The sequence below is a fragment of the Raphanus sativus genome, chromosome 3 (genome assembly GCF_000801105.2).
Source record: "Raphanus sativus cultivar WK10039 chromosome 3, ASM80110v3, whole genome shotgun sequence".
NCBI classification, from domain to species: domain Eukaryota; kingdom Viridiplantae; phylum Streptophyta; class Magnoliopsida; order Brassicales; family Brassicaceae; genus Raphanus; species Raphanus sativus.
In genome coordinates this window covers 24357188-24384904 of record NC_079513.1, presented here as the reverse complement: position 1 = coordinate 24384904, position 27717 = coordinate 24357188, and the positions used below count along the sequence as shown (strand labels likewise).

Sequence of the window (27717 nt, the reverse complement as noted above, 5' to 3'; positions counted from 1 at the left end):
CTTAATTTTACCCACAATAAATTTGTCCGCCCACTTACTTAATTAAGCATTACAATTCTGTGAAATTCATATGAAAATTAAATATCAAACTTTTTCATTAAATATAGGTTTCTGCTAAATTATTATAAATGAGTTGATGTTAAAACTTTTGTGCTGTTCATTTCTTATTGTTTCATATGAAACAAAATCTATGTGTACTTGAGCACATTTTAAATAACTAAAGAACTAATCTCTACTGTTTTTTTCTAAATCATGAATAATTTAGTCAATCAATACGACTATTTAACATTTTACCAAAAAGAAGAAGTCGAGCTCTCTCTATTGAACATTTTACCCAAAAAAAAGAAAAGAAGTAGAGTTCTCTAGAGAATATTTGAAAGGAACAAAACTTGGGGGTGTCATTCGGAAAGAAACAAAAATAAGAGGGGGCAAGTAGGAGAATAAAAGCCCGCTAATAATTCTTATATATTGGGCCGTCAATATCCAAACTCGCATTCTTTCAACTCGTTCCGAGTACTGTACATCATCATCATATCCTAAAACGATCCATCCAATCAATTCATCGATAGTTACACTACAATCATCATCGTCTTCCTCCTCCCCTTTCTCTGAAACTGAAAACCCTAACTCTTTTCACCAAATCCAAATCAGAGGAAATCTCTGGCTGAGCTGTAATGGGAGCGAGTCGGAAACTGCAAGGCGAGATAGATCGGGTGCTGAAGAAGGTTCAGGAAGGCGTTGATGTTTTCGACAGCATCTGGAACAAGGTTAGAGCCTTCCTTGGGCCACTCGATCATCCCCTATCGCTTTATTTGTTTCTTCGAGTGATATGGACAATGCAGGAAGATCTATCTATAGTATATAGCTTCGAATTCAAGTGTTAGGAGTTGAGTGTGTGAGATGATCTGTGTCCTTTAAAAGCAAATGAATGATTTTAATTTGATTTATTCTTTTATCCATTGGCCTTTTTTAAGCAACATTAATTTTTTTGTGAGTGAAGTTTTTTTGGCCAAGTGGAACTCAATATGGGAGCTCCATGTTTGTTTGTTTTATGCAGTGGAATGTGAGCAGTAGAGTGTTTGTTTTCGACGCAGAATAAAAAAGTTTTTTGAACTTTGGACAGATGAGAGGGACAAACCAACCCGGGCTTTTTTGGTGTGTGTTTCAGGTATATGATACGGATAATGTTAACCAAAAGGAAAAGTTTGAGGCTGACTTGAAGAAGGAGATCAAGAAGTTGCAGCGGTATAGGGACCAGATCAAGACTTGGATTCAGTCTAGTGAGATCAAAGATAAAAAAGTCGGTGCTCTTCTTCTTCATCTTCTAAGTGCCTTCTTTTTTAATAGTATGATGACTAAATGATGTGCCCTCCAAACCATAATTTTTACCTCTGCTCTAAAGTTACATGGTAATCATTTCTATCAGATTATCATTTTAACATCGCTTAACTAAAGCTTTCCTAGCATATTAAAAGAAAAAGTCTGATTTTATGCGTTTGGGCAAGGTGCTTTACTCTTAGTTGGCCTCTAAATTGTTTCATATAGCTGAAGGAGTATCTTTTACTCTATCATCACTTTTATGTACCGGACATGTTGTTCTATATTGAAGGAATCTTATAACCCGTTTGTTTCTAGACTCAGCTTAGAAGATTGTCTGTCATATGATATAGGTCAGTGCATCATATGAGCAATCTCTGGTTGACGCTCGGAAGCTCATTGAGCGAGAAATGGAGAGGTTTAAAATATGTGAGAAAGAGACCAAGACAAAAGCATTCTCCAAGGAAGGACTGGGTCAGCAACCTAAAACTGTAAGATTTTCTCCAACAACGTTTTGTTTTCTTTGATTTATTTATCCTTCATCTGAAATGAATGTGATATTTAAGTGTTTTGAAGATATGAACAATTTTTTTTCTTCTAACAACGTGATTAGTTACTATGAAATCTCTTGGAACTACTTTGGGTGGATTTACATATTACTTACATCTCTTTTTGATAGTCAGGCTACTGATTGTGTCTCCATCGTGTCTAATAGGACCCAAAAGAGAAAGCAAAGTCAGAAACAAGAGATTGGTTGAACAATGTGGTAAGTTGCTTTCACGCCTCAATGCTTAATTGATATTTTCAAACCTCTTCCTTTAACAGAAACAAGCGATTTTATTTTAAATGGTGTTTGTCAGACCCGTAGGCTAATTAATTATGGTTGATGTGCTATGGAAACTAGGTGGTGAGGTCCTTACGGATTATCAATCGTAAATAATATCTGTAGCTGATCTCATTTTCTTGCTTTTGAAGGTGAGTGAACTCGAGTCGCAGATTGATAGCTTTGAAGCTGAGTTGGAAGGACTATCTGTCAAAAAAGGGAAGTCAAGGCCGCCCAGATTGGTAAGCTCTTGAAAAAATATGCATCAGTATCTAGTGTTTTAATTCCTTCGTTGTGGTAAATTTTGTCAAATTATTTTGTTACTTTTTCAGACACATCTTGAGACATCTATTACAAGGCACAAGGATCATATAATAAAGTTGGAATTGATATTGAGGCTTCTGGACAATGATGAATTAAGTCCAGAACAAGTAAATGACGTCAAAGATTTTCTGGATGATTATGTTGAACGAAATCAGGTCTGCGTCATCCAGAATCTGGAATATTTTGCTTAATGTGTTTTCATATGATTTACTCTGGGTTTTCAACTTCTAAGTAGGCTGATCTTCTTCTGGATTATGTTTAACTTTTCCTATGTAGGATGATTTTGACGATTTTTGTGATGTTGATGAGCTCTATAGCACGTTGCCACTAGATGAGGTGGAGGGTCTTGAAGATCTAGTTACTGCTGGCCCCCTCGTCAAGGTGAATTTTTCTTTCAGTTTTTCTATTTGCTTAATATTCTCTATCTGTGGAAACATGAACTGCTGTGTCCGTAACAAAATTCAGGAATCTTTTTGAAAGGGATAAATTCATGAGATTTAACGTATATTAACAGTAACACGACTTAAATTTGTCAGGGTACTCCTCTGAGCATGAAGAGTTCTTTGGCAGCGTCAGCATCTCAAGTTCGGGTAAGTATTCCTATATCCTTTTGTTTGAAGAACTTTTTGTTTATGTTACTTTATTTTGGCATTGTTTCAGAGCATAAGTTTACCAACACACCATCAGAGTTCTTCTCAAGAGAAGACAGATGATACAGCTTTACCGGATAATTCTGAGACACCTCCAAAAACCCCTCCCCAAAAGAATGGGGCCCTTCACTCAGCACCATCAACACCCGTTGGGGGACGTCCAAGTTTGAATGTGCCCGTCAATAGTGTTCCAAATGCACCAGTTGCCTTATCAACTTCCATTCCTGTTCATACTTCCACAGAAAGCATGGGAAGTTTGTCTCCAGTGGCTGCCAAGGAAGAAGATGCAACAACCGTGCCTTCCCGTAAACCACCCTCATCTGTTGCTGATGCTCCAACGAGGGGAATAGGTAGAGTTAATATCCCCAACCAGCCCCAACCAAGTCAGCCTCTGTCTCCAAGTCCTGCTAATGGAGCTCGCATGACTGCTACTTCAGCAGCTGAAGTTGCAAAGAGAAATATAATGGGAGTTGAGAGCAATGTCCAACCTCTAACCTCTCCGCTCAGCAAAATGGTATTGCCACCCCCTGCGAAGGGTAATGATGGAGCTGTCTCTGATAGTAACCCTGGTGATGTTGCCGCCAGTATCGGTAGAGCATATTCACCGTCTACTGTATCTGGTTCGCAGTGGAGGCCTGGGAGTCCCTTTCAGAGTCAGAATGAAACGGTGCGTGGTTTTGAATTCGAGTATAATACCAAGGATCTGTAGGACCTTTGCACTATAAAAGTTGGTAGTCTAAACAATATTATGGTTTGTGGTTAGGTTCTACGGTCTTGTTTTTGTCTCTGAAGTACCTGCTTTTCACTTATAGGTCCGTGGAAGAACTGAAATAGCACCAGATCACAGGGAGAAATTTCTACAGCGGTTACAACAAGTACAACAAGGCCATGGTAACCTCTTAAGCATGGCTTCTCTATCCGGAGGAAACGAGAAGCAGTTTTCTTCACAACAGCAAAATCCGCTCTTACAGCAGGTAGCCTTTTTGTAGCTTGTGTAATTGCTAGGTCTGGAGCTCGATTAGTTTAAATTTTGTGGAAAAATCACATGATTTGTGATGCCCAAAATATTCCATCATAATAAGAGATTATCGTTTCTAATCTTTTCTTTAGAGCTCTGCCATGTCTCCTCATGGTGGCTCGGGAATTCAGGCGCCAGGATTTAATCTTATGAGTTCTGGCTCCTTACAGCACTCGTCAAATGCCATGACTCAACAATTTGGTCAGCAGCCTTCTGTTGCAGGTAAATATCACTGTTTAGGATATCTCAATTGTTTATGGTATGATTGTCAATAGACACTATTTCTGTGTAAAATGTAAGATTCATATTATTCGATTATAATCTTTCTCTGTTGAAGTTGAACCCCAATATGAAGGAGTTCAAGTTCAACACCTCGTGGCAGTTACTTCAATTATAGAGTTGTTAGAACTCAGTTTTTGGTTTCAAGTTTTGAAAATGCAGAGAAATATTAAGAGACATGTTCTTGATGTTTGTGCAGATGTTGATCATGCCAGAATTGACGATCAGCTGCAACAAAACTTACCTGAGGATTCAACTACCATAGCAGCTTCAAAAACTATTCCTAATGAGGATGAGTCTAAAGGTCTATTTGATAATCCGGTAAGCATGATCTGTGCTAACATTTATTAATCGTTAGTATCTCTTTGATATATGCTTTCCATCAGGCAGATGTTACCGAGAAGTTCTAAAAATGAATAATAACTATTATGTCTTTGTTGGTGTTGGTGAGTGTTTTGATTTTTCATTCCTTCGCTTAAACTTCACACATGAAATTCACTAGTGAATGTAGCCTATTATAGAGACACCTAATAGCAATAGCTGTATTCTATTTAACCAAGCAACTATCTAAGGCTGGCCTCTTTATCCTACCTACTTTGTGTCTTTTTGTCGTATCCACAGTCGGGAATGCCCAGCTACATGTTGGATCAAGTACAGGCAATTAGGGACGGCCCTGATTTTTCTCCTGGACAACCCATACAACCTGGCCAACCTTCAAGTAGCCACGGGGTTATTGGACGTAGAAGTAACTCTGAACTAGGAGCTATTGGTGACCCCTCAGCTTTAGGGCCACCAATGAACGATCAGATGCACAATCTCCAGATGCTCGAAGCTGCTTTCTATAGACTTCCTCAACCAAAAGATTCAGAACGTCCTAGACCCTATACTCCGGTACACAATCCTTCTGAATTCGCTTTTGACCTCTTCACTTAATAAGATTCCCTTTAAAAAATTGTATATTCCCTCTATATGTGTTTGAACAGAGGAACCCAGCAGTCACACCTCAATCGTTTCCCCAAACACAAGCGCCAATCGTAAGCAACCCTTTGTTCTGGGAACGTTTAGGAAGCGATGCTTTTGGAACCGAGCCTTTGTTCTTTGCATTTTACTATCAGCAGGTACCAAAAAACTCAACCCTCCTTCTCTTATTTATCAAATCTTTTCTTCCCTGGGTTAAAGTGTTGGTCTTGTTTTCATGGGGTGTGTATAGAACTCGTATCAGCAGTATCTAGCTGCAAAAGAGCTGAAGAAACAGTCATGGAGATACCACAGAAAGTTCAACACATGGTTTCAGAGACATAAGGAGCCAAAGATTGCAACTGATGAGTATGAACAAGGAGCCTATGTTTACTTTGATTTCCAAACCCCAAAAGACGAGAATCAAGAGGGAGGATGGTAATGATTTGATTCTCGTTTTTTTATTATAGATTTTTCTCGTCCTCTTGTCTTCTGTCGTTGGAGATGATAATGGTAAACGTCTTATGTAGGTGCCAAAGGATCAAAAACGAGTTCACGTTTGAATACAGTTATCTTGAAGATGAACTCGCCGTATAGACAAGAGATAGAGAGAGAGATACATGTTGTCTATGTATATGCTCTCGCGCAAGTGGTTATTTCCTGAGTTTGTACTCATTTCTTTTCAGTACCTTTTAAATAACCAAAGACAGATTTTTCTAGTAATCTGTTTTCTTAAACCGTAATCATTTGAGGAATGCACCATTACTAGCAACAACAATGACTTGCATGTTGATCCACTCACAACGAATACTAGCTAAGAAACAGAAGAAATGTCTCTGGCACCACAAAAGCCTACACATACGGAATGATTCTAAATTGGGTTGATATGCCTTTCCAATTAATTGCTTATGAAAGCGAAATGGCCTAAACTTCTCTTTATTAGAGAAATAATATTTGGTTAATTAACATACTCTAGACTCATACAAGTCTAAATTTTTAAATTTTTAATTGTTATAATATAGTATTTTCAAAGAAACAAGGGAAATAAAATAAAAATCTTACACCAAATATATGCCAAAGTTTTTTTCTTTTTATTTTTGGTCAAGCCAAAAGTTTTTTCTAAAGTTTATCAATCCTTCTTTAGAAAAAAAAAACATATAGCCAAAAAAGAATCCTTGCCCAAATCTGCACCTCTCTCATCTTCATCTTCACTATTTGTAACCCTAAATCTATCTAAAGTATGTTAACTTTCTCTCTATCTCCGTCTGCTCCCCACTTTCGAAGTTCTAACATTTAAATCGCCGTAGTTGGAGGAGGAGCTCTCATCAGTTTCTCATTCTGAAACTTCCAAAGAGATCTGAAAGTTGTAGACTTTTTTTTCCATCACCATCACCATCGTCATAGTCCCCGATCATCGTTCCATTGTGTAGGTTTCATCTCTAATCCTCTTCATCCACTGTATAGAATGTTTTTTAACATCTCGTTTTAGATTCGTTGGTGGTTGTTGTGTTCCAAAGTTTCTATCTTTCAAATGTTTTTTTGTACGAAAGATCTTGTTTTTAGCTGATGACTGAACATATGTTTGTATCCAAAGTTCGATTCTTTTGACTATATATATATCACACTTTAAGCTGGTTTGTATGCTTCTGTGAAGATGAGAGTCACCAGTACTTACCTTTGATGCCTCTCTTTGGGTGCTGCAGGTAGGTCACTGAAAGAAAAAGAGAAGATTTTCTTACTCTGTGTATGGAGTAAGAATGCCAGAGTTAAGAAGTGGAGCACGTAGATTGAGACAACCTAGCAACCCTCAGGCGATTGAACCGGCGGAAAACATCCAGCTTCCTCGTCAGCCTGCAACAAGGAGAAGAGGTGGTGGTAGAGGAAGGGGAAACGCTGCTGCACCTCCGAGACCCACTGGTGGGGCTGGTAGAGGCCGAGGCATCAGGTTAATAGATTTAGAGGCGGAACCTGTGGTTGGTGAACCTGCTTTTAATCAAGTCGAAGGGGTAGCTGATAAGGATAACGCTATGGAAGGTGGTAGCGGTGAGAAAATAGTTGGTGTGGAAGAAGATTTGAGCTCAGCTCCTGTCCCTGAAAGGGTAAAATCTTATGCTAATCTTATGACATTTCATTCACCGAGTTTTTTTTTGTATGAGAGAGATGTTGATTTTTGATTTCTTGTTTGTGTGTGTGTAATAGGTACAAGTTGGAAACTCTCCTGTTTATAAGACTGAAAGGAAGCTCGGTAAGGGAGGCTTTGGTCAAGTTTTTGTTGGGAGAAGGGTGAGTGGTGGCAGCGATAGGATTGGGGCAGATGCAATTGAGGTATGTTGTAAAGAAGCATACTGAAGACTTACAAAGTTACAAGGTTTATAGATGAAACAAGTCAAATCTTACAGAAAAAAACATTGTTTTTCTTTCTCAGGTGGCTCTGAAATTTGAGCACCGTAATAGCAAAGGATGCAATTTTGGCCCACCTTACGAGTGGCAAGTGTACAAGTAAGACTTGCCTGCATTCTTTCTTAATTTTCATGCTAAAGTTCTCTTATCAACTTATTTTTTTTCATCTCACATGTTTTTTTCTCTCTCCTTTGGTTGTGAAGTACGCTCAACGGTTGCTATGGAGTTCCTGCGGTTCATCATAAGGGTCGACAAGGAGACTTTTACATTCTTGTATGTATTTTACTATTAACAAATCAAAAATACTTCGAGATTAACCATGTTGTTATGTACTGAGTAAAGTTTTAATAATTATTTCAGGTCATGGACATGCTTGGTCCAAGTCTCTGGGATGTGTGGAACTCTTCAGGGCAATCGTAAGCACTCTTCTACTTTCACAACACTTTCTTCTCTTTGCAAAAGTCTTAACTAATCATCCATGTTCGTGACATTGTGGCAGGATGTCTCCCAACATGGTAGCGTGCATTGCCGTTGAGTCCATATCTATTCTTGAGAAGTTTCATATGAAAGGGTTAGTGAAACTATTCCATTGCTAACTTCTTGGCTGATAGTTCCAGTCGTTTCTTTCAATTGCTATTACCACAATATGCTTTCCTTCAGCTGATTTTGATGTCATGTTCCATCCTTGTTTCAATCTAGGTTTGTCCATGGAGATGTGAAGCCAGAGAACTTCTTACTCGGTCAACCCGGAACAGCTGATGAGAAAAAACTCTACCTTATCGATCTTGGTCTAGGTGAGTTTTTCTTTTAAGTAATATACTTTAAAGAACAACCTTAATCATCAGTACTACTGCTAGTTCCTTCTCTATACTTAAAATGGTTCTCTTCTTTGGTGGTTGCATTGATGTTCACATAATCTTCCTTTGTTACAGCATCAAAATGGAAAGATTCGCACTCAGGCCAGCATGTTGAATATGATCAAAGACCTGATGTGTTCAGGTATTGTCATTAGTTTGTATATATGCTAATTCCTTCAATTTATAAATGTATCATCCTTCTTTTACATGTTTATAATGTTTCGCATTGCAGGGGAACAATAAGGTATGCAAGTGTTAATGCACATCTAGGTCGTACTGGAAGCCGGAGAGATGATCTGGAGTCGTTGGCTTATACCTTAATTTTTCTCTTGAAGGGAAGGTTGCCATGGCAAGGCTTCCAGGTCTATTTTCATTTCCTTTCATCATGACCTTACATGTTATATTATAATCCTATTTCATCTTCTTCGTTGTAGTCCAATTATTGATGTATGGTATTGTTTGCAGGGTGATAACAAGAGCTTTCTTGTTTCCAAGAAAAAGATGTCAACTTCTCCTGAGCTGATGTGCTGTTTCTCTCCACCACCGTTTAAGCTATTCCTCGAGGCAGTCACCAATATGAAGTTTGACGAGGAGCCCAACTATGGGAAGCTTATTTCGCTTTTCGACACTCTAATCGAGCCGTGCGCTCTATCTAGACCAATTAGAATCGATGGAGCTCTAAAGGTTCCTGGCTGTTTTCTTGTTCATATGATTAAACTCCTAAACTTGTGTATAAACATTTTCTTGAAAGTGCTTCTGTTGGCAATGTATAGGTTGGCCAAAAACGAGGGAGATTGCTTCTTAATCTGGAAGAGGATGAACAGCCGAAGAAGAAAATCAGAGTAGGCAGTCCTGCTACTCAATGGATTTCAGTCTATAACGGTCGTCGTCCCATGAAACAGAGGTAAATAGTTTTTGCCATATCCACTTGAAAGGTTCTAAAACTTCCTCACTAACAATTGTTTTGTAGATATCACTACAATGTTGGAGAGACGAGGCTGCGCCAGCATGTACAGAAGGGTAATGAAGATGGCCTTTTGATAAGCTGTGTAGCATCAGCAGCTAATCTCTGGGCCCTCATAATGGATGCTGGAACTGGATTCAATTCTCAAGTTTATGAGTTGTCACCGGTCTTCCTGCACAAGGTAAATAATCAGTCGAAGCAACTAGGAATCATTCTGTTTTTTTTTTGGCAAGTTAGTAACACCATTTTGTGTTTTTTTTTGCAGGACTGGATTATGGAGCAGTGGGAAAAGAACTACTATATAAGCTCCATAGCTGGTTCAGATAACGGGAGCTCGTTAGTTGTTATGTCAAAAGGTTAGTGTTTGTGAATAAATAATAAACTTATAACACGAAGTCTTCATTGCTTATTTCTACTTGGTTGTGAATTGGTAGGAACAACTTATTCTCAGCAGTCATACAAAGTCAGCGACTCATTTCCATTCAAGTGGATAAATAAGAAATGGAAAGAAGATTTTCATGTAACTTCCATGACGACTGCCGGTAATCGTTGGGGTGTGGTAATGTCTAGGAACTCTGGCTTCTCTGATCAGGTACGTTTCGGACATATTTTTGGTCTTGTTGTCTTGCCCCTGATAGTCTAATAATATGATAAACTGTGCGTTGTGAAAGGTGGTGGAGCTTGACTTTTTGTACCCAAGCGATGGGATACATAGGAGGTGGGAGAATGGGTATAGGATAACATCAATGGCAGCAACTGCAGATCAAGCAGCTTTCATATTAAGCATACCAAAGCGTAAAATGGTGGATGAAACCCAAGAGACTCTTCGCACCACCGCCTTTCCAAGTACTCATGTCAAGGTGGGTTTCTTTAAGTTTGAACAAAGATTTGGACTCTTTTGGCTTTTGTTTTGTTTTGTTAGGGGACCTGAGCACTGTTGGTTGATTTTTTTCAGGACAAATGGGCGAAGAATCTGTACATTGCATCAATATGCTATGGCAGGACAGTGTGCTGATACACACTTAGCATCATGTGTTGTGTTAGAAAGCCAAGCGAGCCTCAGGGTCGTCATAATTACCAATCAAAAAACGTAAAACCAGACAAAACCTCTTTTTGGTTGAATGTAATGAAAGGGATGTGTCTTGGTATCTAATGTATGTACGAGTAACAAAAGAGAAGATCATGGAATTAGTAGTAGAAAGATTTGAGAGCTTTTTTAAGCCCTTCAAGTGTGTGCTTATATAAAACCATTTGCTTTGTTCAATGCGTCTCTAAATTTTTTCCTGTTTCTTTCTCAGTGTCTGATAAAGCCAAACCAAACCAAAGTAATCAAAATCTTTTTTGTAATAATGTTGGGAGTTGCTACCACAGTGACTTGTGGACTATGTTCATAATAGTGTCACTCTGTTCTTGGTTTTTGGTTTTTGGTTTAATTAATCAAACCGAACCTGTAGCAGTAGCAAACCATATTCGTTAAAAGCTTATTTTAAATAAACCTGTCTGCTTCGATGCACGTGAGATTCCCGGTTAAGCTGTAACCGGGTCTCTCATTTGCTGAAAACCCTAGAAGCCACCCTTTTTATCTAAATTTTGTAAACAAGTAGTCACACTCTCTACACTAAACCCCTGAACCCTATCGAGAGAGGAGTTAGTAGAGAGAGCGCAGCTCAACAACAAATAAAAACCAAAGAGATGAGACCACCACGTGGCGGCGGTAGCTTCAGAGGAAGGGGAGGAAGAGATGGCGGTGGAGGACGTTTCGGTGGCGGCGGCGGACGCGGAGGAGGAGGACGTTTTGGTGGTGGCGGCGGACGCGGAGGAGGTGGACGTTTTGGTGGTGGTGGTGGATATCGTGACGAAGGACCTCCCAGCGAAGTCATTGGTTCGTTTTTCTCTCCTCTTTAGTCGATTCTTGTTCCTGCTCTGCTCAACTGTTTTAAACCTATCAAAGCTTAAGACTTTATTGATTAAAAGTTCTCACCTTTGACATTGATAAACTGTTAACTTAGTTTTAAAGAATCAATGTCTTATCACTTTGTTTTAGATTCTGATAATATTTAAGTCAAAAGGTATAAACTTTGTGACTTGTCTCTGTTTATGACAAAGGTTTTACTTTGTTTGATTATAACAGAAGTTGCGACCTTTGTGCATGCTTGTGAGGGTGATGCTGTGACCAAGCTCTCACAAGAGAAGATCCCTTACTTCAATGCCCCGATCTACCTTGAAAACAAGACTCAGATTGGGAAAGTTGATGAGATCTTTGGTCCCATTAACGAATCTGTATGTGTTCCACTCTCTATGAGGCTTTCTTCTATCGCTAGTCTACTTACTTGTACTAAAGAGTATTGGTTCCTTTTTTGCAGCTGTTTTCTATCAAGATGATGGAAGGTATCGTAGCTACCTCGTATGCTCAAGGGGATAAGTTCTACATCGACCCTGCTAAGCTTTTGCCTCTAGCAAGGTTCCTTCCACAACCAAAGTAAGCTCTACTTCTTACCTCTATTGGCGAAAAAGATAGCATCTTTCTGATACTTATAGCTTCTTTAGGGCGGCTACTTAAGCAGTAGAACCCACTACCACTTGTTGACATGTAAGTACAAGTCTTAACAAGAGTTTTGCTATGTTTTCTTCTTTCAGGGGACAATCTGGAGGTGGTCGTGGAAGAGGCAGAGGTGCTCCTAGGGGACGTGGTGGATTCTCCTCCAGAGGTGCTCCGAGGGGCCGTGGAGGATTCTCCTCAAGAGGTGCTCCCAGGGGCCGTGGTGGATTCTCCTCCAGAGGAGGCCGAGGGAGAGGAGGATACTAATAAATCTTATTTCTATCCTTTGTTTGTAATTTTGCTTTTAAATCTCTTGGATAATGAAGAATGCTTTTTAAGAAGAAACCATGACATTGAGATGATTGTATTTCCAGATTCTAGTTTCTGTTACTTTGGTTTGTTAAAGAGGATTAGAGATTGTCTCGTTTTATTAAGGAGTTTCATAGAGACTTCATAATCTCAAAACTCCCAAGCTCCCATATTTCGTTTACAAGGTTTTTAATCCATTCTTCTAGAATATGTCCCTCAAATAGTCAAATTGTACCCAAACAGGCAGACTTCTTTTAGTAAGAGCTATTTTCAATTCTATAATTGCGTCGCGTTGACAAAACTTCTATCAAAATCAATCATACATGGTACAAATAATAGTAAGATTTTACAAGAGGTAGTTGAAGTCATCCCCTCGTAGTAGACTGTTCCCCAACTTCTATATCTATTTACTAATTTTACCCAATAAATAGTGACGATTACATATAGACCTCTTTACTTTTGGATGGTTATATCTATCAAACACACCCTCGATTTTTGGTTCAACTCATCACATTTTGTTTTTAATCCTTTGCGGTTGATATCTACTCTTATCATATTAAAATATTTTTATCATATTATATAAAAAAAATATTTTAATTCGGAAGTTTCTCAGAAATCAAGATACTTTCTAGTTTTTAGCAAAAAAAAAAAAAAAAAAAAACTTTCTAGAACTTAAGGACTTATTAGAAATAATAAAAGATAGTAGGGTTTGTTGTATAAAAATCGAACTATTATGCGTTTCCGACACACAAAAAAAGGGAACTATTATGCGGTTTATATGTAAGAAGGACAGTCCATGTAAGAATACAAAGCCATGTCTGAAAAATTCAGAAACGCGTTTCCTTTTCTCAGGTGAGAGAGGGACATTATGTAATCTCAGCCCCCTTAAATTTCTCCCTTTCTCTCGCTTCTCTTTCTCCCAGAATCTCACAAACCCTAGAGATTTTTCATCCTTTCTTCTTTGACGCATTGACACCAAATCAACTTTCCCTCTTATTTCCAATTATGTGTCCGTTGAGATTCCTGTTGGTGTTCTTCTCGGCGGTTCTGGCCGGATATTTCGCTTGGAAGACGGTGAATTCTTCGTCTGACAATGATTCATCGATCGAATCGAATGATGAGAAACAAGGACTCTGTTTCAAAAAGGTACTTGCTTTTTTTCCGTTTAATTTTGTTGAGAATTATGGTTTTTTTTTTCTTTCTAATTTCTTTAAATTTCGATTTTTAAAACAGAAGATGGAGAAAGGGTTGTGGGTGTTCGTCGACATGGCCAGCGGCAAATACCTTTGGAGGAATCTAAACCTGATGAGCCAGAAAACGATTTAAGTTCAAAAAAATGATTTCGTCTCTTCCTTGTGCAGAAAGTTAACGAAAGAAGGTTCATAAAGTAACCCCCTCTGTTTTTGTTCTAATTATTTACCTGAGTTTTTGTAATTTTGATACTTTCTGTTTGTAACCTGGAAACAAAATCAATGAAAAGTTTGTAACGTTCGCATCACTTTGTTCTCTTTACCATTTAATCAAAGCTTTGACGATGAGCATGTTCATCTAAATTATTTTACAACCTAATTTTGAGAGCGAACCCATTAACCTCAGAACAGATTTCATCCTCGGCTTGAAGCTTGATTGACAATCATGTAAAGGAGAGAGTGAGAAGAGCTCCTTGTGGAAGAGGAGCATGTATTGGAGCCAACCCACATAGCCACTACCACACTACTGCTTGCTTTCACGCAGAGCCTGCTTGCTTGCAAATCTGAGACAGAGAGAGTAAGAAGGAAACCGCCTTTTCCATCAAGTATCTAAGCAATCATGAACCCGGCGAGTTCGTACCGTGTCCTTGTAGGTTCATTAGGTAGAACCTTTTGGAAAAAAATACAAGTGAAGAAGGTTACATCGGTTGATGGTTTACATTGCCTTCCAAGAAGAAAGAAAAAATAAACTCAAAACTTGTGGTTAAGGCACTCATTTATAAAGTCATTCAAGGGAAGATATTGGACTTGATTTCAGCTGAGATCAACACACACTACACACTTTTCAACATATCAGAAACATTTTAATGCATGGTCGATTTTATAACCAAATCAACTATGTATATCATCGTTCAAATAAACTAGACTAGATATGCACTTTGACAGAATGTAGAAATTATAAACACCATTTATTGAATTTCACAAATCCATAGTATATCTAAAGCTATACTAGACATTTTGGATCATGATGTATTATTATTCTAAATAGATTTGGCTATGATATTCAAAGTGCATCGTAGTATCCTCCAAAGGATATCTGAGCTCTTGCCACTGGTAGACTTTTCATCACAGATATTGCTTCGTTTAGGTTTGTTGCACGCTTCACCACTTCATTCATTCGCTGTATTAATGTCACAATATGTTGTCATTCATAATTAAACATCAACTTCAAAAACAGTCATACACCACCATGGCAAACAATCATGACAAACTTTTAGATGATTGATCGAGTAGAAACATGTTTGACTAGTGTTCTTACATGCACAAATCTCCCATTTAGTCTTATACCAACTCGATCTCAAATAAAATATCTCTCACGTCTAAAGAACAATGACGTTTTCTAAAATGGAATCTAGTGTGACACTGACGACGCAATAAAAGATAAACACAAAAACGTGTAAAGAGAAAATAAGTATCTACTCTACAATTATTTATTCTTTCATTCACTTAGACACGTAATTAGCCAACACCATCCTTATCACTTTGGTCGAATCAAAGACACTAACCACTATTCTGATCAAACATCTTCTTCCAGTTTAACCAAGTAAATTGTCTAAGTTGAGACTTATCCTTTACAACACCTAGCTAATAAAAGATGCATACCAAACTTGATGATCATTTGTAAATAGTATTGATTTATCCAAATAGATCAAAATCTCAAACCACTTTTTTAATTTGGATTGATGGGACAAGATTCTTTAACAATATGATTTGGATTCAGAATCATAAATTAAAAATAAAAATATATATTTACCTTATTATCATCAGAGTAAATCTGGAACCTAAGGATCTGGTTCTTGTTCTTGTTTCGGCAACCTTGTATGCTATTGTTGTGCCCAAGGAAGAAGACACAGAAGGTGGCAGCAGCAACACCAAATGAACATATAGCTCCAATTCCATGAAGACCCATCTTCCACTTATTCATTTTTTCACCACATATGTTTTCCTCTTCCTCCCAATCAATTTCTTTCTTGCTCCTCAAGTCACCACCTTCATCAACCTCTGTTCCCATTTCATCATGGTACTCTCCTCCTGAGCCAGTGTGTTCCTCATCGTTCTGTGGCAGAGGACTTGCGAATCTCTCCGGTAAGTCTATTGTCATGTCCTGGTTCTTCTTGATGTCTGTGTCTTCCACGGTGGACACGGGTTCCCAAGTTACGGGAACATGGAGGAGCTGAGTGGGGACCACTCTTTGATGGAACTCTGTTTTTCCGACAGAGGCTTGTGTTGGGCAAATGAAGTAATCCATGTCCAAGCTTTTCTCGGTGTTTCTAGTAATCTTCATCGCTGCCTCATGATCGTCTTCATCATCATGATCGAGACCCTTGTAGGGATCTCTGGGGAGCAGTTCCCAATCTTCTAGATCCATCCCTTCTGAGTAAGAAAAATAAAGATTTTTTTTTTTAAAAAGCTCTGTTTTGGGGAGAGACCTCTCCTCTCACTCTCTCATTGTTGTGAAGTAGGTTTTTTAGATCCTTTAATAGAGCAAAGAAGAAGAAGTAAGAAGGGACCAAAAGAATACAGGTGAAACTGTAGATGTACTTTAAATGTTTTTTTTTTAGGTTTGGGCGGTGAGGAGGTAAAGTCTTTCAGAGCTTATCTATTTACACATGAAGTGACAAAAGAAGATGTTACTGTTTTGGACCCACGTTAAGAAGTATCGATTGTCTTCTTTGACAAGATCACTTCTCAACCATTGGTTTAAAGAAAATATTTAGTGATCAATTCATGTTTTAGTTAGAACATGAAGAATCTTCTGTACTAATGAAAATTGGATGGTAGTTTTGGGTTTATAGATTGAGACGTGTTTCTAGAGGACTAGAGAAGACGGGAGACTTCAAGCATAAGCTTCTGTATAAACTTTCAAGGACATTAACAAACTTTTGTAGTTAACAAACAATTCCAATTACGAAGGAAGGAGAAGTTACGTGTATTACAATTCAGATATTTAAATTGTTTTTCAAGTGAGAAGAGAATAAAAGGACAGTACTGGAGGTTGCTTCCTTGCAATTACAAGTGTTAGTTAAAGAAAAAAAAATCACAAAAGAAAATTAAAGTGAGACAGCGACAGTGAAAATGAGTTAAGACGAATCACAGTGAGTTATTATTATTACAATTTTCATATCATTCACTAATAAGAAACACAAGAGATGGTATTAAATCTTGAGCAAGTCTTCTTTCACAAACCAGTAAATCAATAAATGTGAAATAAAAAACTTCAATACTGAAAATAATACATTTGAATATCTTTTGAAATATCCATAATCATCACAAAAATGCTAAAATACAACTTACAACTCCATTTGTTTTACTTTTTTTCCTTCACCTCTTGTACTGCTTTTGCCTTTGGTTGCCTACTTTATAAACATGGGGGAATCAGGAGGTTGCTTGACTTGTTTCCTTGCGTTTAGGCTTTAGAAAAAGCTAGATCGTAAACCATGTTAAAATTGTAATAGAAAATATATAAAAATTGCACACTGTTAAAGAGAAAGGTTAGAATCACATTGTCATGAAAACTTCTGAACTTAAGATTCCTAAGTGCAAAAGATCTTAACAGAGAGATTCAACTGTCAACACACATACGCAAAAGCGACAGGAGAAAAAAGCTTCAACATGTGAACCAGAGTGATCCACACAAGTGAACAAGTTTCTTTCACATATACAAACCAAGTGTCCACCTCTACCACCAATTAAACCAGACCGTTGATATATCTATCAATCCATTTTAGACAAAATGTATAAGGAAAACGAAGTGGACCCAGAACATGAATATTCAAGAAAGGAAGGATTAATATTCACAAATAAGCAAAACATGATTTTACATACAGAGACAAGAACTCCAAAGTTGCAAAAAAAAAACACGTCCACAAAAAAGTAAAGTAATTTAACTAAGCTCATCAGTACCCTTTTAAGCTGACTGTGAAGTAGATTTTCCTAGCGAGACAGATGCAAGTGCATTCTTTGCTCTCTCTTGGAAGTCCCTTGTTTTGTTGAGTCTCTGTTTAATCCAAAGCCTCCTCACATCGATCATGTGCAGTGCACGGCCGAACAGTTGGCTAGTCTCACCCAGTATTCCCAAGCTCAGATGCGGAACATGAGCTGCCCATAACGTTTTCAACCGCGCTCCCATGATGGGGAAGATCAAAATCGCCAGCTTCAAAAACAGAAACAACAGCGCAAGTACCAAATAGGGATCTCTTTCTGCTATCTCTCTGAGAGATGACCCGTTGTGTAGCCACGTGATCAGGTTACCGTCGGTGTCCAAGCTTGTTGGTTCAGCTTCATCCACATACTGGACAGGTTTAAGACCTGGAAAAGCCACAGAGATACAACGAATGTAAGCTTATTATCACAGATATTGAACTGATTGTTTTGTTTGTCCATGGCTTCACTTCTTACCTGTTGTTAGTTGGTAAAAGTGAATAAGGGATGCAAGATCCTTTTGACCATGGTATCGCATCCTCAGTGTTTGATTCACCATCAGGATTGAAGGCAAGCTATGGATACCATACCTAGAAAAGACCCTGGCAATAGTGACATCAGTTAACATGGACCAAAGAAGATTGCCAAAATATATATATTTTTGTGTTGTGAATAATTCAATCGAGATGCAAAAAGAGAAATATAATAATACTCTATAGCAGAAGTTGGTTCGTACGATGGTAAAGCCTGAGATTGCTCAACAACCAGGTGACCTATGTGGGGGAACATTGAACTCAGAGCATCAAACTTTGGGCGTACTGAACTTGAGAAGGGGCACCGAGAAGAATAAAATAGTATGGAAGTATAAGCATTTCCAAGGTTATGTGCATCCATGAGTCTGTCTAGCAAGTCTCCATTCACCTGCATTATCAAACACACACAAATTTAGATACGTCTTAAGATACAACAACAAGCCCACATACAAGTCTATATTATATGGAGAAGCACACGCACACACATTCAATTTTGCTATATCACATTTGCTGCATTTTAAAAATTAAAACTTTGAACATAATATTGTGCAAATGACATGTTAGGATTCTGTTGGCAACTGGTCTCTACAAATAAACATTAATTATGTATTAAAGAGATCCTAAATATTCAAAGAAATATCATAGTTATAGACTTGTCCCTCCTGAAAAATCAAACGATTTAAGTTGATTATTTTTCTCCACCCACCAACTTATTTTTCTAAGGGCAATTTAAACAGCTGGAAAACTACTAAAAGATCTCCTCTGTTATGAATGGCTTAATAAAATTTTGAAAACTGTGAGACCTCGAGAAAGAGTGGGGTAAATGTAAAACATGAGTGAAGCTAAGCTGCAAGACCTATACCGTTTGATGTATGTTAACCTTGTATGAACCTAAGTTTCCTAAAAGAAAGCTACAACAACAACAAACAAGAAAAAAATGAAAAAGAGACTTGTTGTCAGATGTCACCACCACAAGACTACAAGGACATGCTCAGAGCAAGCAAAAATTCTGATCATTGCAAATTCACACTAGTCCAAGAGATTGTAAGTCTACATACACCGCACCTTATTCTACTTGAAGCACACATAATCAAACTCTTAAGACAGAAACGCCACAAACCCGACACTCACCAAACATATCCAACACAAAGCAAATTCAATCGGAAAAATAGCAAATCCTCCTCTATCTAACAAATCACTGGAACTTTAAAGCAAATAATGATTACAGGTACCTCTAAAGTAGGTCTGGGATAGAGAAAAGGAGGACACTTTCTCTCGATTCCGAATCGGAACACCTTGAACTCATCATGATGATCGCAAACGTCAACGGAGGAAGCGAGCCCGGAAGGTAAGCATGACCCAGCTATCGAACATATGAGGAGGAACACGGAGACCCGGAAACTCATCGAATTACGATGAAACGAAAGACCAATTATAAAAAAAAAAAATCTAAATCTAGGGCAAAAGAGAGAAAGAGATCAATCGAATTTCCTGAAAATCGCTAAGCTTTTGATAAGAGATAAAATCGGATCAGAATTCGAGAGGACAAGAACACAAAATGCTCAAGCAGACGATAAAGAAAAACAAAAGAAGAACAGGAGATAGATAAAATTCTTGTCTGAAAATATCCAAGGGGGAAAGTCTCAGATCCGTGAGAATGTCGTAACGTATTTTATTGTCACTTGTTCTTTTTTTTTTTTTTGGTTTGTGGAAGAAATAACAGATCGAGACCCGCCAAAATCGATTTCGTTGACATTATTATTCAAGGAAATCCAACAAAGGCCCATTAGTTAGACTCAACACGGCCCATTAGTTAGACTCAACAGGATCCATAGCCTACACTTTTTGACCTCTTTGTATGTATTCGACAGAGAAGTAGAGTCAAAAGGTTCCTCCTCTCACACGCTCTGTCTTCTTCCTCTTCGTTAGATTAGATATTTAGGGCTTCGAAGCCGAACGCTTGAAGCTAACCAAAACCGAGCAAAAAAAAAAATGGAGATAGCGGAGCGTAGGGAGGAGGAGATCAGAGAATCAGGAAACATGGAGAACATAAAGTCAGACACTTTTTCCGATGAACGCTACTCTCGCGACCTCAAAGCTGGTCTCCATCCTCTACGGGTTTGTTTTAATATCCAATTGATTCTCAATTAATAATCTGATCCTAGCTGAAACTTTGCTGCTATCGAAGTTTCCTATTCTGAATCTAGATTTCTGGACGTTTTTCTTGTGAAATTAGGTTTTTGTGCAATAGATAGATTCGATAGTGATTTTAGAGAAGATGATACCTTTGCTACTGTTTGCTTAAGTTAAAGATCACATACTAGCTAGCTCAGTGACTCTTAAGTTTTTTTTTTTGTAATTTGGAAAATTTGCAGTACAAGTTTGCGATTTGGTACACACGTCGGACACCAGGGGTCAGGAGCCAGACATCTTATGAGGATAACATTAAGAAGATTGTTGATTTCAGCACGGTAAGCTGCTCTCGAAAAATTCTACGAGCTGTTTGTTTAATCTTATTTAGTTGATTTACTGAGTTATGGTTTTTGGTTACTTAAGGTGGAAGGGTTTTGGGCATGCTACTGTCACCTAGCTCGTTCTTCTCTCTTGCCTAGTCCTACTGATCTTCATTTCTTCAAGGATGGCATTCGCCCCTTGTGGGAGGTATGCATGTGTATGATACTGCAAAAACTCTTTATACATGAAAAGTTACATCTCCTGCAATAAGCTAGCTACTTTCATCTTCATCAGGATTCTGCTAACTGCAATGGAGGAAAGTGGATCATACGTTTCTCCAAAGTTGTATCCGCTCGCTTCTGGGAGGATCTGGTTTGTTTGTTTTTTCTTGTAGACACTTTTTATTGAGTATTCACATCCTTCTACTTCGTTGAAGAGGAACCTTTTTTGTAAATGTTCTCTAAGTTGTCCATCTTTCATGTTCTGTATCTAAGTCCCTGTTAATTGTAATTATTTTTCTTCAGCTTCTTGCCTTGGTAGGGGACCAGCTTGATGATGCTGACAATATCTGTGGGGCAGTACTGAGCGTCCGCTTCAACGAGGACATCATTAGTGTATGGAATCGCAATGCTTCTGATCATCAGGTGAGATAACTATCCACAATAATATCTCTATTTTGTTTATCTCCTTTCTTTTGGCGCTGGTAATTTGACAGTGCAATGTCTTTCCGTGGAACAGGCAGTGATGGGTTTGAGAGACTCAATCAAGCGGCATTTGAAGCTGCCTCATGCTTATGTTATGGAATACAAACCCCACGATGCTTCTCTCCGCGACAACTCCTCCTACAGGAACACATGGATGAGAGGATAGAAGTAGACCATTGTGTAACGTGATGTGGAGAAAGATTTGGGTAGCTCTCTTGCAACCTTGGAAGATGTATGGACTGAAACCCTGTTTCCTGTAGCACACTTTATCAACATTATATTTTTCCAATTACACTTTCAGACACTTGTGGCTGGAGACACACATTGTTTATGTGCATTGTCTTTAGTACGGGAAATCGGCCAATTCATACATCAACAGAGAGTCGCGGTCCCGATCAATACATATACTCGACACCTGTGCTAAATCATACATCAACTCAAATTTTATTCAAATTTCATACATCAACCAACAATTTTAAGTCAATACATACATTGACCGTGTTTTCGTTAGTCAAATGTTAAGTAATGCTTACGTGGATTTAACGGTGCTTACGTGGTTTTCAAAGTTTAAATAATTAATATTTAAAAAAAAATTGATCTGTAATCAGGGGGCTCGAACCCGGGTTGAGACTAGGCCTGGGCGTTCGGGTACCCGTTGGCGTTCGGATCGGGTTTTTCGGATTTTCGGGTTTTTGGGTTTACGCTCCTAGGTCCCATAGTAAAATTTCATTAGTACGGGTCGGGTTCGGATAATAACACTTCGGGTTCGGTTAAAAATTATATTGCATCCTAAAACCCATAAAGTAACCATATATCTTTCGGGTTCGGGTTATATCGGTTCGGTTCGGATATAACCAAAGTAAAAAAACAAAAACTTAAAGAAAAACATAAAGAAAAACAACTAAATTAATAAAATGTTAAATCAAACAAATTATAAATTACTTATTTATAACTAATTGTGTACTTAAAATATTTTTAATATTGTTAACATTGTTAATATTTATTATTATATATCATATTACCACGAATATTAAATTTAATAACTAAAATACTTATATATATATTTCAAAATATTTATATTAACTATTAGTTTCGGATTTTTCGGGTTACCCGTTCGGGTTCGGTTAATAACACTTCGGGTTCGGATATTTTTTATACCACCCTACAAAACCCGTTCGGATATTTTTATATTTCGGGTCGGATAACGGGTCGGGTTTTTCGGTTCGGGTTCGGTTCGGATTTCGGGTTCCGGATATTATGCCCAGGCCTAGTTGAGACAATATATAAACAAACAATTAACCACCGCATCAAATCAGATTATTAGTTTTGTTATTAATTGTGTATTATTTATATCAAATATGTTCTATTCATATATTTTTAGTTATCTAGAATTAGTTCCAAAAATATATAAATTCTAAGTTGTGTTTTATTAATTTAACTATAGTTATTGTGTTTCAGAAACAATTTAAAATTTCAAAATAAAATTTAAAATCAAAAGGAATTTTCGAAAACATAAAATTTGAAGCTATTCAAAAAATATTTTTTTTTTTGTTTTTATTTTTATTTTTATTTAATTAATTATTTACATAAATCAAGTTAAATAAATATAGTATTCAAATAAAAAATTAAAAATATTTTTCAATTATATGTTTTCAAATTCAATTTTTTTTTCAACAAAATTCAAACTTTTTATAATGACTTTTCAAAAAAAAAAAAAATCAATTGTTGTTCATATTTTCTCTTAAAATTTCAAAAATGATTTTTGATTTTGTAAAATTTTTATTTGAACTTTTTTTGAAATACAATAACAATAATTATGGTACTCAAATACAATATGTAACACAACAATAATATCTTCCATTCAAATATTTCTAGTTATTCATATAGAACATATTTTTTGATCATATATTTCTAGTTTTTATTAGGTTGTAAATACTACTCAATAAAGAACAAAACCAATAATCTGATTTGGTGCAGTGGTTAAGCGGGTGGTTCTATACTGTCTAAACCTGGGTTCGATGCCCTTTGATACCAGATCGAAATTTATTTTTTTTTTCAAAAAAAAGTTAAAATTTAAAATGTAAAATCACGTAAGCACCGTTAAATCCACGTAGGCATCAATTAACATTTGACTAACAGAAATACGGTCAATGTATGTATTTACCTAAAATTATCGGTTGATGTATGAAATTTAAATAAAAATTGAGTTGATGTATGATTTAACACAGGTGTCGAGTATATATACTGATCGGGACCGCGGTCCTTTGTTGATGTATGAATTGGCCGATTTCCCGTCTTTAGTACTCTCACTTTACTACATTTTTTTTTAGTTCTAGTTCTCTTCCAACAAGTGCAATCTGTCAAATTTATAAAATAATAATTTATCTCCAACTTTTCTTTTCTCTCTCCCACTTTTGAAATCAGATTTTGAAAGTAAATCCATTTCCAATTTATCTTTAGTTCGCTCTTTTACCTTTTCTTTCTTTCTTCCATTTTTCCTCTGCTGTGAAATCATCATCATCTCTCAGAGATCATATGATTTTTTTTTTTAATATCATCAAAATAGAGCACAACATAATCCTAATAAATGTGGTGGATACTTGACGAGACAAGTAAACGAAACTAGATACAATGGTTACTATTGAGATTTAACTTCTAAACTTCAACTGCTTACTTTGTATATATGAATCTTTAGATGTCAAAAAGGAGCCACCGCTCCCAAATTACCTCTCTCATGAGCATCCATCAGTTCTACATGCTGATTAGAATAATTTGAAATTTATATTGGTTGAGCCAAAATTGAATCAAACCGGACATATAAGCTTCGGTTAAGAGAGATTTGTTTGCGGGACCAAATAGTGGAACTGGATGAACCGTAGCAAAAGCGAGGAGGATAACACAAAAAAGGATATCCGGATAATGTTCGGGGATATTGAACCCGACGTGAATCGAACACGCAACCTTCTGATCTGGAGTCAGACGCGCTACCATTGCGCCACGGATCCGGATGCTATTAGTTCCTCACTTAAATATATTAATCATGAATCCGTTATAATTACAGGTCCATGTTGTGGCGTTTCATTTCAGAGATTGATCAAAGATGTATTAACATGACCGTGTTGATTGAATGAAAAGGAATTATAACCTTATCAAGAAACTCTTGGAGAAGAAAAACCTCATCTATATTACTATATACAATGAATAAGTCTACTTGTAAGTCTAAAGAACAAAAAATGGTGAATAATCATCATCGCTGAAGCCGAGAAGTCACATTGATGAATGTATCTTCAGGACAAGGGATTGTTAAGCCGCCCATTGGATGATCAAACCCAAACTCTTCTTCGGATTTACTGAGCAGAGCTTGAAAGGAAGGCTGGCTCAGGTATGAGATTGGCACTATATATCTTTTCTTCTGGCTCTCTTCTCCTACGTACACCGCAAGAAACCCTTTTGGTGCCGCCGATGTTGCCCTTTTGCTCGAAGAAACTGCTGCTAAGGAGTGGCTAAGAACCTTTTTTGCACCCAAGAGACTTCTCACCAAAGCCATTTCTATATTCTTTTGAAGAGATGTATGAAAAGAGTTCAAGTTATTGGATTTGCTTGTTGTTTGTTGATGATGGAGATAAAGTGGCTTATGTGTAGTATATATAACCAAGTGAATGAGTTGCAGCTCTCTAAAAAAGTCTTTGAAACTTGTGGTCTTTGAATCGGGGACAGACTAGAACAGAGTTGCACATGGTTCTGTCTTTAACATTTGGAAAAGTTTAGTTTAATGCAATTTGTCTTGATGAGTGTAAAGACAATAAACTAAAAACAAACTCCATATGCAATTCACAGGGGCTTGTTTTCTCAATGTTTGTTTAGATAAGACGTGTGCTATTGTCAATAATAAAGACCAGCAAGTTTCTGTTCTTCATGTTCTGTGGTGATGATCATATACTTGGGTCTAAATAGATTTTAGTTAATGACAATTTAAAGTGGGGACCTCAAGTTTCTCAGCAACAGAACAACAAGTGTTTTGTCACATGTTAACTTGTTCTTTCATTAATATCCACAAATAGTCATACATGACATCGGCAACGAAGTTGTTGAGAGATAAGACAGGAAGACAAAGGCATGTGCTAAGTTCCCTTCTTAAGCCAGAGATTAAGTTCACTGTTATGATCTTACTATAAGTACCTGGTACTGAGCCCTTGGCAACGATCTCTCACTTATACTATTCAAGAGAAGAAGATACATTCCAGTTTAAGAACTTTATTGGAAAGAAAAGGGAGAAGAGAGCTAGAAGAGAAACAAAGTAGCTCTCAAGTAACAGAACACGAAAGATAAGACAAACGTGAAACCTAAGAGATGAACAAGAAAGACCTCTTAATTAGCATTGCATGAAAGATTCATTCAGATGGACCTTTAGCCTGAACCAAGGAAGCTTTTGACAAGCTGAGCCACAGAATCACCCAAAGAATCAGCATCTTCTTGTGTGGATGCTTCTGCATACACTCTCACCACATCTTCTGTACCTGACGGCCTTATGAAAGCTCTGCCACGCTTGTATTTCTTGATCTCACCATTAATAGCATCCTGAATCCCCAAAGGTTTCAACGCCTCGGTTTCTTCGCTAGTTGTCACAACCGCTGTTCTGTCTGGAACTTCCACCTTAACCTGTCTGCTAGGAAGGTCCTTGTACAGCTCATTCCACTTCTGCACTGACCACCCCATGTGCTGCAGAATCACTTCAACCAATAGCAACCCACTTATAGCATCACCAACCGCTTGGTTAATCAGATTACTCACCGCCACTAGCCTAGAAACCGCATTGTACTCATCAGAGCCTTCACTCAGATCCTTCTGCTTCCCAACTAACAACGAAACAAAAGACTCCGAGAAGAGTATAGTCCCGTGGCCATTAGCTTCGAAGTAGATCCCAACATCAAACTCAGCTGCCTTCTCATGTAAATGCTTCACCCCGGTCTTCGCAAAAACAACATCTAAACCCAAACCTTTCAAGTAATCCGTCGACGCACCGTTTGCGTAAGCTGTCTGCACAACACCAAGACGAGATAGCTTCCCTTCAAGAGTGTTTAGCTGCTCTTTGATGAAGAGAGCAAACAAAGACAGAATCTTATCACCATCTAGCAACTCAATCTTATCACCAGAAGAAACGTAAAAGTAAACTAACCGATCAGCATCACCGTCAAAGCTAGCACACCTCACCCCAACGTCATTAACCCCAAAACCTAAAGGTACAACCTTTTCCTTCTGAACAAAGTCAGCACCTACACTTTCATTAAGCACACCACCATCTCTCCCTGTGTTACGAACCTCAACATCTAAATTACGTAAATACCCTCTTAACAACTCCTCCATCTTCTCCCCACCCACACCATTAGCCCCATCTAAAACAAGCTTACTACTCTCTAACTTCTTAACAGGGATCAGATCAATCAAACACTTAAACGAAGTCGATAGACTCTCAAAGTAATCACTCTCCGTTGCGTTAAGACCTTTGTTCTTAGCTCTAACCATCCAATGCAACTGAGGAGTCGTCAACACCCCCTTGTCAACAGCAACGCATCCCGAAACAGAGGAGACTCCGATCTCCGCAGCTCGGAGAAGAGACTCGCCGCTAGGTCTAGTATCTCTCCCCAGCCACACCTCTCCCACGTCACCACCTCCTCCGATTGAAATCTCTTCTCTTTCGATGAACTCTCTGATCAAAGCTACGAGCTCTTGAGGAGAAGACGCGTTCGCGATCTGATCCGCGAATGGCTCCCATTCCTGGGAGAGCATTCCGCCGGACGGGTCGGCGACTTTGATGCCGTTGTCGGAGACTCTGTTGTGGGAGGCTGTGATCATGAGTCCGATTGTGGAGGGTTTGAGCTTGAGGGAGCGGAGGGATGAGAGGATGCCGACTCTGTAGACGGTGGAGTCTAGGAGGCTTGCGTCGCCTCGGAATCCGGCTGTTCCGTAGGAAAGTTTGAGGCTTTGAGGGAGAGGGAAGATGTCTGATGATTTGAGGAGGGATGCAATCTGGGTCTCGTCCATGGCGTTCGTTAGTGAGAGAGAGAGAGAGAGAGAGAGAGAGAGAGAGAAATGAAAATGTGTCCGAACGATGGAGGAAACAGAACTTAAAAAGGAAGCATTTTTATTTGACTTTATGTCTCTTCTCTCTTTCTCTCTGCTTTACTACTATCTCATCCTTTTTGACATGCTTATTGCACAATCTTTTCTTTTTTGTAAGTTGAATGATATTATAATCTGACGTGAAGACATCAATGGAACTTTTTGAGGAGCATGTTAGGAGCTTTACAACTGGCTGAATTGCCAAGAGAAATGTTGCATTAGTCTCTAGTGGGAAGAGCTTTTATATGTACAAAATGGTTTTGTCCTTTCTTTTTTATTGATCGATCCAAAATGTATT

General features: G+C 37.9%; 8 protein-coding genes and 1 non-coding gene across 11 annotated transcripts; 4 read left to right on the top strand and 5 right to left on the bottom strand.

The window, feature by feature from the left end:
• The first annotated feature begins 509 nt into the window (after positions 1 to 509).
• Positions 510 to 6111, top strand: LOC108847845 (general negative regulator of transcription subunit 3). The gene is made up of 16 exons (XM_018621199.2): positions 510 to 767; positions 1169 to 1300; positions 1671 to 1808; positions 2033 to 2083; positions 2293 to 2382; positions 2473 to 2619; positions 2741 to 2845; positions 3001 to 3054; positions 3125 to 3781; positions 3927 to 4088; positions 4225 to 4354; positions 4611 to 4732; positions 5033 to 5302; positions 5395 to 5529; positions 5622 to 5806; positions 5899 to 6111. Exons 1-16 carry the CDS (start codon positions 675 to 677, stop codon positions 5963 to 5965), a joined length of 2538 nt encoding a protein of 845 aa, XP_018476701.1. The 5' UTR covers positions 510 to 674; the 3' UTR covers positions 5966 to 6111.
• Positions 6112 to 6495: 384 nt separating this feature from the next.
• On the top strand, positions 6496 to 10853 carry LOC130509370 (casein kinase 1-like protein HD16). The gene is made up of 17 exons (XM_057005239.1): positions 6496 to 6798; positions 7076 to 7467; positions 7568 to 7693; positions 7794 to 7867; positions 7972 to 8041; positions 8129 to 8184; positions 8268 to 8339; positions 8468 to 8562; positions 8701 to 8767; positions 8858 to 8987; positions 9091 to 9309; positions 9399 to 9529; positions 9596 to 9770; positions 9855 to 9945; positions 10024 to 10181; positions 10261 to 10449; positions 10545 to 10853. The coding sequence occupies exons 2-17, from the start codon at positions 7126 to 7128 to the stop codon at positions 10602 to 10604; spliced, it is 2055 nt and encodes a 684-aa protein (XP_056861219.1). The 5' UTR covers positions 6496 to 6798; positions 7076 to 7125; the 3' UTR covers positions 10605 to 10853.
• A 338-nt stretch (positions 10854 to 11191) lies between these two features.
• On the top strand, positions 11192 to 12558 carry LOC108844694 (putative H/ACA ribonucleoprotein complex subunit 1-like protein 1). Its single transcript, XM_018617982.2, has 4 exons — positions 11192 to 11471; positions 11721 to 11869; positions 11953 to 12068; positions 12227 to 12558. Exons 1-4 carry the CDS (start codon positions 11282 to 11284, stop codon positions 12393 to 12395), a joined length of 624 nt encoding a protein of 207 aa, XP_018473484.1. The 5' UTR covers positions 11192 to 11281; the 3' UTR covers positions 12396 to 12558.
• Positions 12559 to 14574: 2016 nt separating this feature from the next.
• On the bottom strand, positions 14575 to 16218 carry LOC108843084 (uncharacterized). The gene is made up of 2 exons (XM_057005517.1): positions 15441 to 16218; positions 14575 to 14807 (listed from the first exon to the last, which is right to left on the bottom strand). Exons 1-2 carry the CDS (start codon positions 16053 to 16055, stop codon positions 14691 to 14693), a joined length of 732 nt encoding a protein of 243 aa, XP_056861497.1. The 5' UTR covers positions 16056 to 16218; the 3' UTR covers positions 14575 to 14690.
• A 1203-nt stretch (positions 16219 to 17421) lies between these two features.
• On the bottom strand, positions 17422 to 19837 carry LOC108844334 (5'-adenylylsulfate reductase-like 7). 3 transcript variants are annotated; one of them, XM_018617574.2, is made up of 4 exons: positions 19374 to 19837; positions 18321 to 18529; positions 18086 to 18210; positions 17422 to 17995 (listed from the first exon to the last, which is right to left on the bottom strand). In XM_018617574.2, the coding sequence occupies exons 1-4, from the start codon at positions 19545 to 19547 to the stop codon at positions 17595 to 17597; spliced, it is 909 nt and encodes a 302-aa protein (XP_018473076.2). In that variant the 5' UTR covers positions 19548 to 19837; the 3' UTR covers positions 17422 to 17594. The 3 variants fall into 3 exon arrangements, with proteins under 3 accessions (XP_018473076.2, XP_018473077.2, XP_018473078.2); XM_018617575.2 differs by having other exon boundaries at positions 18345 to 18529; XM_018617576.2 differs by having other exon boundaries at positions 18086 to 18198; positions 18345 to 18529.
• Positions 19838 to 20018: 181 nt separating this feature from the next.
• On the top strand, positions 20019 to 21649 carry LOC130509846 (eukaryotic translation initiation factor NCBP-like). The gene is made up of 6 exons (XM_057006102.1): positions 20019 to 20259; positions 20517 to 20612; positions 20698 to 20802; positions 20890 to 20967; positions 21120 to 21239; positions 21334 to 21649. The coding sequence occupies exons 1-6, from the start codon at positions 20134 to 20136 to the stop codon at positions 21463 to 21465; spliced, it is 657 nt and encodes a 218-aa protein (XP_056862082.1). The 5' UTR covers positions 20019 to 20133; the 3' UTR covers positions 21466 to 21649.
• A 2583-nt stretch (positions 21650 to 24232) lies between these two features.
• TRNAW-CCA (transfer RNA tryptophan (anticodon CCA)) lies at positions 24233 to 24304 on the bottom strand. Its single transcript has one exon. It is a non-coding gene; the product is annotated as a tRNA-Trp (tRNA).
• Positions 24305 to 24465: 161 nt separating this feature from the next.
• On the bottom strand, positions 24466 to 24898 carry LOC130509368 (auxin-responsive protein SAUR21-like). The gene has a single exon (XM_057005238.1). The coding sequence runs from the start codon at positions 24844 to 24846 to the stop codon at positions 24547 to 24549; it is 300 nt and encodes a 99-aa protein (XP_056861218.1). The 5' UTR covers positions 24847 to 24898; the 3' UTR covers positions 24466 to 24546.
• A 575-nt stretch (positions 24899 to 25473) lies between these two features.
• Positions 25474 to 27643, bottom strand: LOC130509367 (phosphoacetylglucosamine mutase-like). The gene has a single exon (XM_057005237.1). It carries the CDS (start codon positions 27339 to 27341, stop codon positions 25707 to 25709), a length of 1635 nt encoding a protein of 544 aa, XP_056861217.1. The 5' UTR covers positions 27342 to 27643; the 3' UTR covers positions 25474 to 25706.
• Positions 27644 to 27717: the final 74 nt, after the last annotated feature.